General features: G+C 44.6%; 1 protein-coding gene across 4 annotated transcripts in view; it reads left to right on the top strand.

Annotated features, from left to right (window-relative positions):
• The window catches only part of PHAF1 (phagophore assembly factor 1), a 98,126-nt gene that overhangs the window by 21,787 nt on the left and 60,823 nt on the right, over positions 1-15,516 (top strand). For all 4 annotated transcript variants that reach the window (XM_075940357.1, XM_075940355.1, XM_075940358.1 and 1 more), the window contains exons 5-6: positions 9,202-9,245; positions 12,514-12,593. In XM_075940357.1, the coding sequence (XP_075796472.1) occupies positions 9,202-9,245; positions 12,514-12,593 (124 nt within the window). The remainder of the gene's footprint in view (positions 1-9,201; positions 9,246-12,513; positions 12,594-15,516) is intronic.

The raw sequence follows: 15,516 nt of genomic DNA, 5'->3' as shown, positions 1-15,516 counted from the left end.
AAACTGCCGTTTTTCTATCAAATAGCCCCGTGTTGAAAAAAACCGTGGCTGCCATTATGGAAATGAAGCCCGGGAAATTTAAATCCCGGCTTCATTTGCAGTTTCAAAATGTCTAATTTACATCTGTTTTTCGAGAAAAGGGATGTCGTATAGACACACCCTCTGATATTTATTTACAAACTGGACCCCTTCATTTGAAGAAGCGGGTTGTGCCCATGAAAGCTAATGATACCATCTACATTTTTTGTTAGTCTCTGAGGTGCTTCAGGACTATTACTTAGTATATTTTGATGTGATTATAGTAATTTGTGTTTTAATGTGACAGAGCTTTAACTTATTGAGTCAGTTTCTGTCTTTAAATAATTTACTCTTCCCATAATTTGTGAAAACTTACATCAATAAATCTCTCTATATAAAAATTTTTATCTGCAGGATGACAAAGTGGCATCATCACATCACTCTGTGTCTCGGAGCCCCTCAGCCACCAGCCACCTCCCTCCTCGCACCGTCAGCCCTCTTACACACGCCCTCAGCTGAGACCCTGCACCCTCAACCCTCTCTCACATTCCCTTGACACCTCCAACCCCTTACTAATAGTGCTCCCGGGAGGCAGGAGCCATGAGCTACGTGGCCTCCCCACAACCCAGCCTTATTCACACACCCCCTTCCACCAGTACTCCACACCCGCAGCCTGCTCCTGCCCCCTCCCATCAGCCAGACACCTAACCCCAGCCTGCTCCTGCATCCTCCCCTGGCCAGACACCCTGCCCCCAGCCCACTCCTGCACCCTCCCCCCATCCAGACACCTACCCCCAGAGAGAGGAGGGTTGGAGAGCGTAGCGAGCAGGGGCCACAGCCCTCCTAGTAGTAGAAAAACCCTAAAACCCATAATTTTGCTCAACTTTGAAAATTGAACAAAATTTCTGGGTGTCTGGCTGATGAGTCTTGCCCACATGCTCAGGGTTTAGCTGATCGCCATATTTGGGGTCGGGAAGGAATAAAAATCATAAGTGATTAAAATAAACATCAGTGTCATCCATTGAAATAATTAAAAAATCGAATTTTGTCAAGCCTACTTATGATAGGCTGGCACTTTTATTGTTGTTGGGGTTTTTTTTATTGCTGCCAGTGCCACTTGCTGAACTGAATCTCATTTACTGTTCTCTTGGTTGACTATTCTGTGTCTGTGTTCTCATAGACTCATAGACTTTAAGGTCAGAAGGGACCATTATGATCATCTAGTCTGACCCCCTGCACAGTGCAGGCCACAGAATCTCACCCACCCCTCTTAGAATAATCCTCTCACCTATATCTCAGATATTGAAGCTTTCAAATACTTTGAAGACCCCAAGATGCAGAGAATCCTCTAGCTGTGATCTGTACCCCATGCTACAGAGGAAGGCAGAAAACCTCCAGGACCTCTGCCAATCTACCCTGGAGGAAAATTCCTTCCCGACCCCAAATATGGCGATCAGCTAAACCCTGAGCATGTGGGCAAGACTCATCAGCCAGACACCCAGAAAGTTATCTATAGTAACTCCTATCATCCCTCCATTGACCTATTCCCACTGATAATGAATGGTCAATTAGTTACCAAGATCATGTTATCTCATCAAACCATCCCCTTCATAAACCCATCTAGTTTAATCTTGAAATCAGATAGATCTATTGCCCCCACTACTTCCCTTGGAAGGCCGTTCCAGAACTTCACTCCTCTAATGGTTAGAAACCTTCATCTAATCTCAAGTCTAAACTTCCTACTAGCCAGCTTATATCCATTTGTTCTTGTGTCCACATTGGTATTAAGCTTAAATAATTCCTCTCCCTCCCTGGTATTTATCCCTCTAATATATTTAAGAAGTGCAATCATGTCCCCCCTCAGCCTTCTTTTGCTTAAGGTAAACAAGCCAAGCTCCTTGAGTCTCCTTTCATAAGACAGGTTTTCCATTCCTCGGATCATCCTAGTGGCCCTTCTTTGTACCTGTTCCAGTTTGAATTCATCCTTCTTAAACATGGGAGACCAGAACTGCACACAGTATTCCAAATGGGGTCTCACCAATGACTTGTATAATGGCACTAACACCTCCTTATCCCTACTGGAAATACCTCGCCTAATACATCCCAAGATCGTATTAGCCTTTTTCATGGCCATGTCACAATGGCGGCTCATAGTCATTCTATAATCAACCAGGACTCCGAGGTCCTTCTCCTCCTCCGTTACTTCCAACTGATGTGTCCCCAGCTTATAACTAAAATTCTTGTTATTAATCCCTAAATGCATAACCTTACACTTCTCACTATTAAATTTCATCCTACTGCTATCACTCCAATTTACAAGATCATCCATATCTTCCTGTATGATATCCCGATCCTTTTCTGAATTGGCAATAGCTCCCAACTTTGTGTCATCCGCAAATTTTATTAGGACACTTCCACTTTTGGTGCCAAGATCAGCAATAAAAAGATTAAATAAAATTGGCCCCAAAACTGATCCCTGAGGAACTCCGCTAGTAACCTTCCTCCAACCTGACAGTTCACCTTTCAGTATGACCCGCTGTAGTCTCCCCTTTAACCAGTTGCTTATCCACCTCTCAACTTTCATATTAATCCCCATCTTTTCCAATTTAACCAATAATTCTCCATGTGGTACTGTATCAAATGCCTTACTAAAGTTGAGATAGATTAGATCCACTGCATTTCCTTTATCTAAAAAATCTGTTACTTTCTCAAAAAAGGAGATCAGGTTGGTTTGGCACGATCTACCTTTTGTAAAACCATGTTGTAATTTGTCCCAATTGCCATTAGCCTCAATGTCTCTAACTACTTTCTCCTTCAAAATTTTTTCCAGGATCTTACATACTACAGATGTCAAACTAACAGGCCTATAGTTATCCGGGTCGCTTTTTTTCCCTTTCTTAAAAATCGGAACTATATTAGCAATTCTCCAGTCAAATGGTACAACCCCTGAGTTTAGAGATTTATTAAAAAATTTTGCTAATGGACTTGCAAGTTCACGTGCCAGTTCCTTTAATATTCTTGGATGAAGATTATCTGGGCCCCCCAATTTACTCCCATTAAGCTGTTCAAGTTTGGCTTTTACCTCGGATATGGTAATATCTACCTCCATATCTTTAGTCCCATTTGTTAAGTTACCATTATCCCTATGCTCTTCATTAGCCTCATTAAAGACTGAAGACTGTTCATTGAGTCATCTTTTTTTATGTTCTTCATTAATTGTTTTAGGCAGATAGAAGCCTTTGATTCCAGCACTCTTTAGAAGCATCTATGTTTTCTCCATTCTTGGGGGCTAAACTAGATACTTTGCACACGGCTGTTTCTGAAAGTGAGGGGGAAAATAAAAGTGAAGAATTTGAGAAAATGGAATTTGAAAAACAGATATAGGAGATTAGAACTGCCTAGTGATGTTAAAATGCATTTAAGTAACCATTTAATTACTGAAATTATCAGCGGTCATACAATTACAAGCAGGGCAGCAGTCGACTCACTGTGAGCTTGTGCATGGGGGGAGCTAGTTCTAAAAAGGGCTCCCACGCATATAGGCTCCTGCCTGCCCCCATGTTGTTGCCTCTGTCAGAGGCATCGGCGTGAGAGGTAGGTGGCTCCTTGGGAGCCAGTGTGCAGGGGAAACCAACTTCTAAGCCGGCTTTCCGCGCAGGCTGGGGGAAGGTAGGATCTGGTATGCGTGGGGACCTGACTTAAAAGCCTTATTTTAAGCCAGTTCCCCACGCACACTGGCTTCTGTCTGCTCCCCTGCACTGTTGCCTCTGTATCAGAGGGAGCAGCCTGTGGGGTGGGAGGCATGTGGCTACTTAGGAGCCACAGGGTACCACTTTGTAAGCTGGCTCCCCATGTATACTGGGAGCCTGCATGTAACCGTGTGCACAGTTACACTTTGCCATCCCTGGTACTGACTCACAATAACCCTGTTTAATGATCTTCATTCTTAGTGAGGCATATATTAGAGAAAATCTGGAAGAGTTAAACAAATTCTAATGATACAAAGTATCCAGGAGTTTAAAAAGCAGAACTAGAACAACTATATCTATATAGAAATTTGCTTTAATGGGCAAGAGAAAAATATTGTTCATTGGGTTTTGTTCATTTGTTTGCTAAATAAAAATTGGTTTCGTAATCAACTTCTTACTATCTAAAGTATTTTTTTTTGGTCACTTTTGCTTGGGGAAACTTTAATTTTCTTACGAGCCAACAGCATACTAATAAACCTTAAGTACTTATATAGGTTGTTGCATGTACTTTTAAATGTACTTTATAATATTATTATTAAATATTAAATTATTAAAACAAGACTTCCTTCTTGATTCATAGCATTCAGAACCATGTGTGTTCAGGTAATATGTAGCATATTAGAGTTTTTAAAATACTCTCTCCAAAATACTCAGTGCTAGATATGATGGGAGATTTCCTGAGGATTCCTCTTTATCCTCCATGACCCTGTTATTCTTTTTAAGGATTGCTATTTTAAAAATCTGTTATTGCACCTAGAACTTTTGGATAGGAATTTTGCATATTTACATTGAGAATTAAAAATTTTATGTCTGCCACAAATAACTGAATGAAAAAATGAGAGAAGTTTGAATACAGTGAAAGCTGTACAAGGAATTACCATTTTTAGGCAGTCCAAAGAGTCCAACTCAAAGATTCTTCATATGTACTGAAGACTTATCTGTTGAACTTCAATTAGGAGACCACTTCTATTTGGCAACCATTTAGTGTCATCTTCTTCAGAGACTACTTAATATAAGCTTCTCTGTAGATACTTGTTTAGCCCCCCAATCTGCCAAAATGATCCATTCAAGTCAACAGGTTCTGTGCAAATGCAAAATCCACCCTTCCAGAGTCAGTTTCAGGAGGAGGTTTTATTTAGTGCTTATTTTAGAACTCACTGATCTGTCTTGATTTGTTTGCAGTGTTATAACTATTTTTTGCCCAAAATATTAGAGAGATGAGGCAGGTGAGGTACCGTATATACTCGAGTATAAGCCGACCCGAATATAAGCCGAGGCACCTAATTTTACCACAAAGAACTGGGAAAAAATATTGACTCGAGTATAAGCCTAGGGTAGGAAATGAGGCAGCTACTGGTAAATGTAAAAAATGAAGATAGATACCAGTAAAATTACATGAATATTTATTTCAAAGAAAAACAATAACCTAGCTCTGTAAGTGGAAAAGGGGGTCAACAAAAACAATATGGTATCAAAAATACCGTAACTTTAAAAGTACAACAACCTTAGCTCAATCAGCAACCAAGCTAACACACAAGAGCTAAAATCCTTCAAAACTGGAGTTCTCCTCCTCATCATCTGTATGTCCAAACAGAGTTTCAGCTGGTGTGAGGTTATCAGCATAGACATTGTCATCATCACTGAGTTCACAGTCATCACCATCACTGCTGTCGTTCTCATACAAAGCGCTGTCTTCACTGCCATCCATAGCATTACTAATGCCACATTTCTTGAAGGCGCGTTGCACCAGGTCCTCTGGAATCTCTTCCCATGCATCACGAACCCACTGTGCTATCAATTCTATGTCTGGCTTCCTCAGATTTCCAACTTTTGTCAGTCGAGCTTGACCAGATGACATCCATTCATGCCACATCTTTCGCACACGGTCTTTGAAAGGTTTATTTAAACACACATCTAGGGGCTGCAATACAGATGTAAGCCCACCTGGAATAACTGCCAAAGTAACTTGAGAAGACTTTGCCAATTTTTTTATGTCATCAGATGTGTGGGCTCTGAACATATCCCAAACTAGCAATGATGGTTTTTTCTTTAAGGTTGCTCCTGGTCGTCCGTTCCAAATTTCTTCCAGCCATTTTTTTGTTCTGTCTTCATCCATCCAGCCTTTAATATGTGCACGCACTATAATTCGTGGTGGGAATTTGACCTTTTTAGGCAAGGTCTTTCTTTTAAAAATAATGACAGGCCGCAGCTTAGTTCCATTAGCCAAACATGACAGAACGACTGTGAAATGGTTTTTTTCATTTCCTGTGGTTCTTAGTAAAATAGTTTTGTCTCCCAAACTTGCCACAGTTCTGTTGCTTGGAAGATCAAAGGTCATAGGCGTTTCATCCATATTCCCAATATCTCCCAGGTCATAGTTATGGATCCTTCTTTGTTTTATGATGAATGAATGGAATGACATCACTTTTTCATCAAGGTCTTTTGGCAGCTTCTGTGAAATCTTCGTTCTTTGCCGCAAACATAGGGCAAACCTATTCATGAAGCGGGTACACCATCCTGCTGATGCAACAAAATTTTCAGTGCCTGGTGCTTTAAATTTGTCATCTTTAGCCATTTGAAGGGCACGTAAGCGAATTCCCATGCGTGTTACACAGTAACCATTTTGACGACACTCCATAACCCATTTATGCAATTCAGTCTCTAGAGCCCCATATGAAGTCGTTAAACCACGTCGAGCTTTTTTTGCCTTTGGAATCTTTTCCAAGTCAGCTTTCATTTTCCGCCACTCCCTTACTTGTTTTTCGTCAACACTAAATTCCCTACTTGCAATACTGTTATTGCTTTCTTCTGCTCTTGACACAACCTTAAGTTTTAAACCAGCTTCGTATGACCTGCGTTTTTGTTTTGGTCCAGGATTAGAAGTACCGATATTGGGATCCATTTCTAACAGGATAAAAAAAAGAATTTTTAGGATGGGGGGGCGCCAGGCCCCGTCCCTCCTTTTTGACCCCTCTTACTTCTCATAAGCCCCACTCCTTATAGAATCCACCCACTCCATCCCCTGTATTCCACATATTGTGTAAGGAGTATACAGCTCAGCGTCATAAGTGGGGTATATTGCAGCCAGTAACACAGTATGTGGCCATTACACAGATATTGTAGCTAGAACACAGGCATTGTAGCCAGAACACAGGCATTGTAGCCAGAACACAGGTATGATTTAGCAAGAACACAGGCATAGATGTACTGTATGAATAATATTTTAGCTTTTTTTTTTTAAATGTTGCCTTGACATACATTTTAAGCAGCCACAACCCATAGCTCTTTTCCTCAGGTGTCCCGGCTTCCTAGCTGTTTTCGTGTATTTAGCTGAGGGAAACTTGCAGATGGCAACTCCCTCTCCACATATACCATTCCCCCGACACAGAGGATAAAATATTTCCACAATCCCTGGGCAGATCCTGCTTTCCATAAGGATTTTATCCTTTTCATTCAGGTCCCTTACCTTATCTCTTCTCTTCAGCCTGCGCCGAGCCGCGCTTCTGCCTCCGGACCCGCCCCCTGCCCACAGCACAGTGACAAGCCAATCACTGGCAGTCACTGTGCAGCCAACAAGCCTATGTATGTGTGCTGTTCATCGCACATACATAGAGCTTTCAGACCTCAGAAATTGACATGAGATACTTTGATGATGAATTTACAGCGCAGTCCATAACAATAACACCTCCTGACAGATACGACAACCTGGATGCCTTAGAACCTGACCAGCGTACTCACTTTCCTCAGTTCTCGAGACGCTGACTCGAGTATAAGCCGAGGGGGGCATTTTTCAGCACAAAAAATTTGCTGAAAAACTCGGCTTATACTCGAGTAAATACGGTATCTTTTATTGGACTAACTTCACGACCTAAAGAAGAGCTCTGTGTAGCTCAAAAGCTTGCCTATTTCACAAACAAAGATATTGGTCCAAAAAAAATGTATATACAGGCAGTCCCCGAGTTACGCGGATCCGACTTATGTCGGATCCGCAGTTACGAACGGGGATTTTCTCGCCCCAGAGGACTGGAGCGGCGGGACACCTGGTCCCGCCGCCCGCCTCCTCCGGGGCGAGAAAAGCTGCTCCCCGTCTCCCTGGTCTGCTGGGGGAACCAGCAGACCAGGGAGACGCTGAGCAAAGCCGCGGAGGACCCGGACCGGACCCGCGGCGCTGATCTGGAAGCGCCGCGGTCCGGCCCGGGTCCTCCGCAGCTTTGCTCCGTGTCTCCCTGGTCTACTGGGGGGGGGACGCAGCTAGTTCCCCCCCCCCCAGCAGACCAGGGAGACGTGGAGCAAAGCCCAGGGCCTGTGGTAGAGCAGGTGGGGCGCTGCCGGTTGGTCCCGCAGCACCGCTCCTTGGCGCTACTGGACCAACCCGGCAGCGGGGTGCTGCTCTGCCCCAGAAGTCCTTATTCAGCCGCTGCTGATGAGTTTCAGCAGCGGCTGAATCAGGACGCCTGGGGCAGAGCAGCTGGGGTGCTGCTGGGTTGGTACAGTAGCGCCGAGGAGCGGCCGCGCTACTGGACCAACCCAGCAGCATCCGAGCTGCCCTGCCCCAGGTGTCCCCAAGTCAGCCGCTGCTGAAACTGACCAGCGGCTGACTACAGGAAGCCCGAGGCAGAGCTGCTCTGCCCCGGGCTTCCTGGAATCAGCTGCTGATCAGTTTCTGCAGCAGCTGACTTGGGGACACCTGGGGTTCTTAAGTTGAATCTGTATGTAAGTCGGAACTGGCGTCCAGATTCAGCCGCTGTTGAAACTGATCAGTTTCAGCAGCGGCTGAATCTGGATGCCAGTTCCGACTTACATACAGATTCAACTTAAGAACAAACCTACAGTCCCTATCTTGTACGTAACCTGGGGACTGCCTGTATTACCTCTCTCGCCTTTCTCTCTAATCTCTCTTGGTGCTATTAAAACCAAATAGGTTTCCATTTCAGAAGGAGAACTTGATAGTAATAACTTTGGTCAGTAGTCGGCCATAAATATTCTATTTCAAACTAGGGGTGTTAACAACTACTTGATTAACCGCAACATCCCTCCTCCACCCTGAGTGCTCTGCATTTCAAACCCGGACCATCCGGCTGGCTCAGTCCCAGCCTGCCCGTCTGAATTTTAAATGAAGAGCACTTAGGGGAGCTGCCTGCCACTCCGCGCTGCTGCCTCTTTATCAGAGGCAGCAGCATGGGACGGCAGGCAGGAGCCTTTCTGCTCAGGGAGCCACTTTTTTAAACCTCTCTGATAGAGAATCAGCAGTGCAGGGTGGCAGTGGGACCAGGTGCCAGGAGCGTCCTGGCTGCTGGCCCTGCCCCAAGGGGAAGTACTGAGTAACCACTAAGAATTTGTTGCAGTTACACAATTATTAAAATAAACAATTTCTAACATCCCTACTTCAAACTCCTGTGAAACTACAATCTTTTTCCTATTTGCTGTCTTTCAGGTGATTGAAGTTTATGACTTGACTAAAGTGAAGTTAAAATATTGGTAAGTGATTTGAAGATTGCTATGTACCATAGGATCACACACAACTTATTAGTTACCACCTCTTTTTCACTCCAGTCGTAATTATTGGACTTCACTGAATTTTTTTTATCTCATTAACTTTTCTTCAGGAAAATAATTGAATAATTTTTCATCAGAAGTTAATTATTTGAAGTAAAATTATAAACAATATTTTCATAGTATATAAAGTTATAGAACATGTCCTCAACAGAAATGAATTCTGGGTATGTTTTGAATAAGAGTCTAAATGTTTAAGAAAAAAACAGCAAGCAAATGGTCTGGTAGCACTTTATAGACTAACAAAACATGTCGATGGTATCATGAGCTTTCGTGGGCACAGACCACTTCTTCAGATGACTGGACCACATCTGAAGAAGTGGGCTGTGCCCACGAAAGCTCATGATACCATCTACATGTTTTGTTAGTCTATAAAGTGCTACCAGACCATTTGCTTGTTGTTTTTTTCTGTAACAGACTAACTCGGCTACCCCCTGAAGCTCCTAAATGTTTAAGATTACTAGGCATGATGCATGCATGATATTCTAATAGTAAAAAAAAAATTCCTATGCCTATTTCCTGTGTAGATTACCAATCACGTGTTTCTGCTCTAAATGTCTGGTGTCATTAAATATGTATATGTAGCGCCAAATTTAAGCATAGACCTTTACAAATAGAATTAACTTTCAATCTGATCCTCCAGAACCCTTAAAATCTAGGGATAGATGATAACATCAGATCAGGGAGAGAGAGGAAGGCTTATGTAGTACAACTGAGGTTTCATGTTTCACAAAGGCTTACGTTATGTGGGTCATTTAGATATGTACTAAGTGGATGGTATACAGGGCTTGGGTTAATGACTTTCAAAGACTCCCATTTTTCTGGAATCTGGCTTTTTTCCAGTTGCCATAATTTTTTGATCTTGTCTGTTCTAGTTACTGATTGTTTTGCAAGTGTAAATGTGATTGCAGGAAATGTTAATTAGGTAAAATAAACTGAACAGCATGTCACCACTACATACAACAGAGCCTACAACCCGTAATTATCAAGGGTGAGTTGTTATGAAAAATTGATCCTTGTGAAAGTATTGGAATGGTTTATGCAAGTTGAAAGCAGAAGTTCTTTGATTAAATCAAGAGTACATCTTTTAAATATCCCATGCTTCATTAGCATGTTCCCGGCTGGTTGCCATTTTAGAAATTGACTAGCCCGAAGTAACTGCCTGCGTCTACATGCGGCAGTGAAACGGGATTCTGAATTAAAGCCCTAAATCGAATTAGCTGGTAAATCTCATTCCAGGAGGAATACCAGCTAATTCGATTTAGGGCTTTAATTCGGAATCCTGTTTCACTGCCACGTGTAGATGCGGGCAGTTACTTCGGGCTAGTCAATTTCTAAAATGGCGACTGGCCTGGAGCGTGCTAATGAAGCGCGGGATATTTAAATCCCGTGCTTCATTTGCAATTTTGGTCGCCCTCATTAGCCTCCCTAGATTGAACTAGGGGGCTAGTGTAGACGTACCCTTTGTTATATAAACTTTCAGTAATGCCATTCTTTTTTCTTTCTTGTAACAATCTCAACCAACCCTATTATTCTATGAAAAATATATAGTATAATGAGCTTTCATAGGAAAAACCCAGAGTAACTCCACTGATGTTAGTAGAGTTAGGAAGAAGTAACTAACAGCAGAATTTGGCTTTATGTATTATTTCCCTTCCTTTACCCCCCTTTTCCCCCTTCCTGCCCCCCTCCCCCCAAAAAGTTACATAGTTTTTGATTACGCTTGTGAGGCCAAAAACTCTACTTGATGACATTTCTATTTAGATGTACCACTAATTTTTGAACATAGTCTCAGAGGGGTAGCCATGTTGTTCTGTAACTTAAAAAAACTTAAAAAACGAGTGGTCCTGTAGCACCTGAGGTTACGACTACACAACAGTGTTATTTTGGAATAACTGATGTTATTCTAAAATAACATAATCTGCGTCTACGCTACAAGCAGTTACTTCGACATAATGTCAAAATAATGTCGAGCTGGAGGACTTCTTACTCTAACTTCTGTAATCCTCGTTTTATGAGGAGTAAGGAAAGAGTCATATTTCTCAGACTTCCTGCTGTGTAGACAGTGCCAAAAGCCAAAATAAGCTATTTCGATTTAAGGAATGCATTTGACGTAGCTCAAATTGTGTACTTAATTTTGCTTTAGCTCTGCTGTGTAGATGTGCCCTTAGAGATTAACATAAAAATGTTTTTTTTTAGTCTCTAAAATGCTACAGGTCATTTACATTTTTCAAGTATCACATCCAATCAATCCCAAAATTACAGCAAAATTTGAATAGAATCCCTCATCTTAGCTCTGCCCATCTTCCCATGCTGTTTACAAATGTTGACACCCTGAGAAAGAAAGAAAAGAAAATAATAGAAATGGGGAGAGGGAAAGGGTTCAAAGTAAAACTGAGATGTAGAGAGGGGAAGGCATGAACATCATCTGACATGAGGGAGAGGGTATGGGGTTGCAGGGAGCCTTCTAAAATAGAAGGAAATGGGAGGGTGGCTCGAGAATCTTTTGTAAGGAGCCTCTGGCATATGCAGTGAGCTTGGATGACCGAAGCAACAGAATGACTGCACAGTATTTTTAATTCTGCTTACCTCATAAAAACATAAGGGCTGTGGCTAGACTGGCAAGTTTTTCCGCAAAAGCAGGTGCTTTTGCGGAAAAACTTGCCAGCTGTCTACACTGGCCGCTTGAATTTCCGCAAGAACACTGATGATCTCATGTAAGAAATCAGTGCTTCTTGTGGAAATACTATGCTGCTCCCGTTGGGGCAAAAGTCCTTTTGCGCAAAAGGGCCAGTGTAGACAGCTCAGATTTGTTTTGCACAAAAAAGCTCCAATCGCGAAAATGGCGATCGGGGCTTTTTTGCACAAAAGCACGTCTAGATTGGCATGGACGCTTTTCTGCAAAAAGTGCTTTTGCGGAAAAGCATCCATGCCAATCTAGACGTTCTTTTCCGCAAATGCTTTTAACGGAAAACTTTTCCGTTAAAAGCATTTGTGGAAAATCATGCCAGTCTAGATGTAGCCAAGGTGTTTTCTCTGATATTGGATTGCTATGTGAGATAAATATAATTTTCCTTTGAAAAATGAGTTGTCTGTGCATTCTTAATTTTGTGTATCAATGAGTTTAACTAATGAATTCTAACCAATAGCCTGCTCCTTAATAATGATTCAGTGGCTTTCTTTTTTTTTTCAGCGGTGTCCATTTTAACTCTCAGGCAATTGCTCCAACCATAGAACAGATTGATCAATCATTTGGAGCAACACATCCAGGAGGTAGGCTACAGTATTTCTGAGATCATCAAAAGTAGACTTCACTACTGGCTTCAGTCAAATGAAATTAATCTTCTGGTTGACATTAAGAATAACAGACTGTTCTAAACAATATCCCCTGTGTTTTTATATTAGAAGCAGACTGTTCTTAAATGAAATGAGTTCTGTTTTTTCAGAGGGTAGTCACATATTTTACAAAATATTATTTAAATTTGAATGGTGGCTGGCTTAGTTAACTGAAATAATGCAAAATATTGTGTGGCCCGATAATAGTACGTTCAGCTAACATTAATAGGCTCACTTTAAACCACAATAACAAGGAAACTGAGGTCTTTCCCTTAGTCTTGTCTAGTTTAGATGGAGAGAGAATTTTCGCAAGCCGTGTCTACACAAATTGTGCAACAAGTTAAGATGTAGAGCTGTAGCATACTGTACACCATGGGTGGGCAATAATTTTTTGCCAGGGGCCATTTCAAAAATTTCTAAAGTGGCCCTGGGCCATACCAAAAGGGGCAGGGCTGAGAGACTTCCGGGTTCCCCACCCCCAGACTATGATTGGTCTGGGGATGGGGGGACACCTTTGTTCCCCCCCCTTCCCCTAGATGCCCATGCCACTGGCTGGAAGGAGACCTCCCCCACCCCCAGGTCAATCAGGGTCTGGGGGCAGGGGAGCGCACAGAGTCTTCTCCCGCTCTGCCAAGAGCATGTGGCATTTCTAAGTTCCTCACAGGGCAGGGGCAGGGCCAGGGCAGAGGAAACTTTGCACGCTCCTCTACCCCCAGGTCCTGATTGGGTGTTTGCCCACCCCTGCTATATACTGATTGGCCATGTGACCTCTGATGGTGCTCACTAAAAGCAGCAAGAAAATGTTTGTTTCTGTGCCCTCAGAAACTTTGTCATGCATCAGTAGGTCTACTCAAGTATTTTGCTGGAGTGAGGTAGATATATATATATAGCTGAGCTTGCCACCAGGAAGTGTTTGTGTAGAGATGCTCTAAATCACAGAGACTGCATAACTGGACTATGGATAAATGCAGAAAAGTGGGTGGGGAGTGAGATGCATCCCAGACCCAGGGTGAGAACACTGATTGTTTCTATAGTAGCCAGACCTGCTCAGCAACCTGCACAGCCCACATAATCATGGTCTTAGCAGGATCTGTACCACTCCTGTCATGAATCACACTGATGCAAGGTGTGGCATTCTGATTTATTAACACAAACACAATCAGGCTGTGTCTACATTGGCAAGATTTTGTGTAAAAGCGACCGCTTTTGTGCAAAAACTTCCTGCCTGTCTACACTGGCTGCGAGTTCTTGCTCAAGAACATTGACATTCTAACGTATGAAATCAGTGCTTCTTGCACAAATACTCCTGCTCAGGAAGAAGCCATTTTGCGCAAGAGGCCAGTGTAGACAGGCAGCCAAGACATTTTGCACAAAAGCAGTCTAAACAGAAAAAAGCCCTTGTGGCCACTTGGATGCTTCGTACCTGCAGGCAGCTCTGGACTTCCTGGTAACCCAAGCCCCCTTAAAGGCAGACGCAGCCTGCAGAGGCCACAAGGCAGAAGCAGCTTTGCCACCTCTGCCCAGAGCTCTGCCACACGGCTCTGCTCCCTGCAACAGCCACCAGACCACCCAGGATGGCCACTCCGGGGGGGAACAACCCGCACCCCAGGGCAGGCGGCACCAAGGGGCAGGCGCACCCTGGTCTGCAGGGGAGCTCAACACCCTCCTGGACTTCTGGGTCGAGGAAGAGGCAATCCATGACCCATGGTCCTATCGGCACAAAGCGGACATATTCCGCCGCATGGTCCAGGCACTCTCTGACCAGGGTCATCCAGCCCGGACCCTGGAACAGGTCCGGGCTAAAGTAAAAGAGCTGCGCCTGGGCTATGTCCGGGCCAGGGGGCAGGAGCTGACACCTGCCCCTACTACCAATGGCTCCACGCCATCCTGGGCCAGGCACCACCACCCCACGGACCCTCGGTTCCAGTGGACACCTACAGGCTCCCCCCGTCACCAAGCCCAGTGAGGTGGAGGAGGAAGCACAGCTGCCCAGTGAGTCAGAGGACGAGGCGGACCAGGAGAGCAGCGGAACCCTCCAGGCGGAGACCCTCTCTGGCAGCCCCAATGTCTCCCGTGCATCCTCGGAGGCTGGAAAAGGATCCACAGGTGAGTATTGCACGTTGCACTCAAGGGTGGGGGGGAGTTAGGCGCCCGGAGGGGGGAAGGGGAGAGCATGTCACTCAGGCCGCGTGAGCGTGTCACTCAGGCCGCGTGAGCTGCACGCTGTGTAGCATTAGCAGTATGCAGCACGTGCAACCACGTGCAGTCTGGTGACCGAGCGGCACGTGGCTGCGGCAGGCAGCTCCAGGGCATGCCTGGGACCGTGCTGCTCTCGCACATCCAGCAGGACCAGGGGGGAAGGGTGGATGCCGGCTGGAACCAGCCAGGGCCCCAGAGGCTCAGGCCAGAGCCTACACCTCCACAAGGGTGCAGCACACAGAACGGCACACTGTTCCATGCCTGTCTGTGAGGCACAGCCAGCTGCTCCTGGGAAAACTGCAGCGTCACAGCCCTGTGAGCGTGGCCCCCATCGAGCCCCTCGCCTGCTCCCAGTGCCTTGGCTAGACCCCCGGGGGCAGTCCCCACTGCAGCCACACATGTCTCTGGGCTACCATGTGTGAGGGCTAGGGGGAGGGGGGAAGTGCTCGGGCCGGCCCTAGGGCCACCTCAGTTTTGCTGCAAGGATGGTACACTCCCCAGTCACTCTCCTGGTTCTGGTTCCGTCCAGGAGACAGCCCACATGATGGGGATCTGAGGGCCCAGACCACCTCTGCCATATGTGCTCCAAGGCACTGTGTGGGGATTCATCTTGCTCCCTGTCAAACACCATTGATTAGCGCAAAGCCTCACAGCCTCCACT

This window comes from Pelodiscus sinensis, chromosome 12, assembly GCF_049634645.1.
Source record: "Pelodiscus sinensis isolate JC-2024 chromosome 12, ASM4963464v1, whole genome shotgun sequence".
NCBI classification, from domain to species: Eukaryota; Metazoa; Chordata; order Testudines; family Trionychidae; genus Pelodiscus; species Pelodiscus sinensis.
This window is presented reverse-complemented; position numbering and strand designations above follow the sequence as displayed.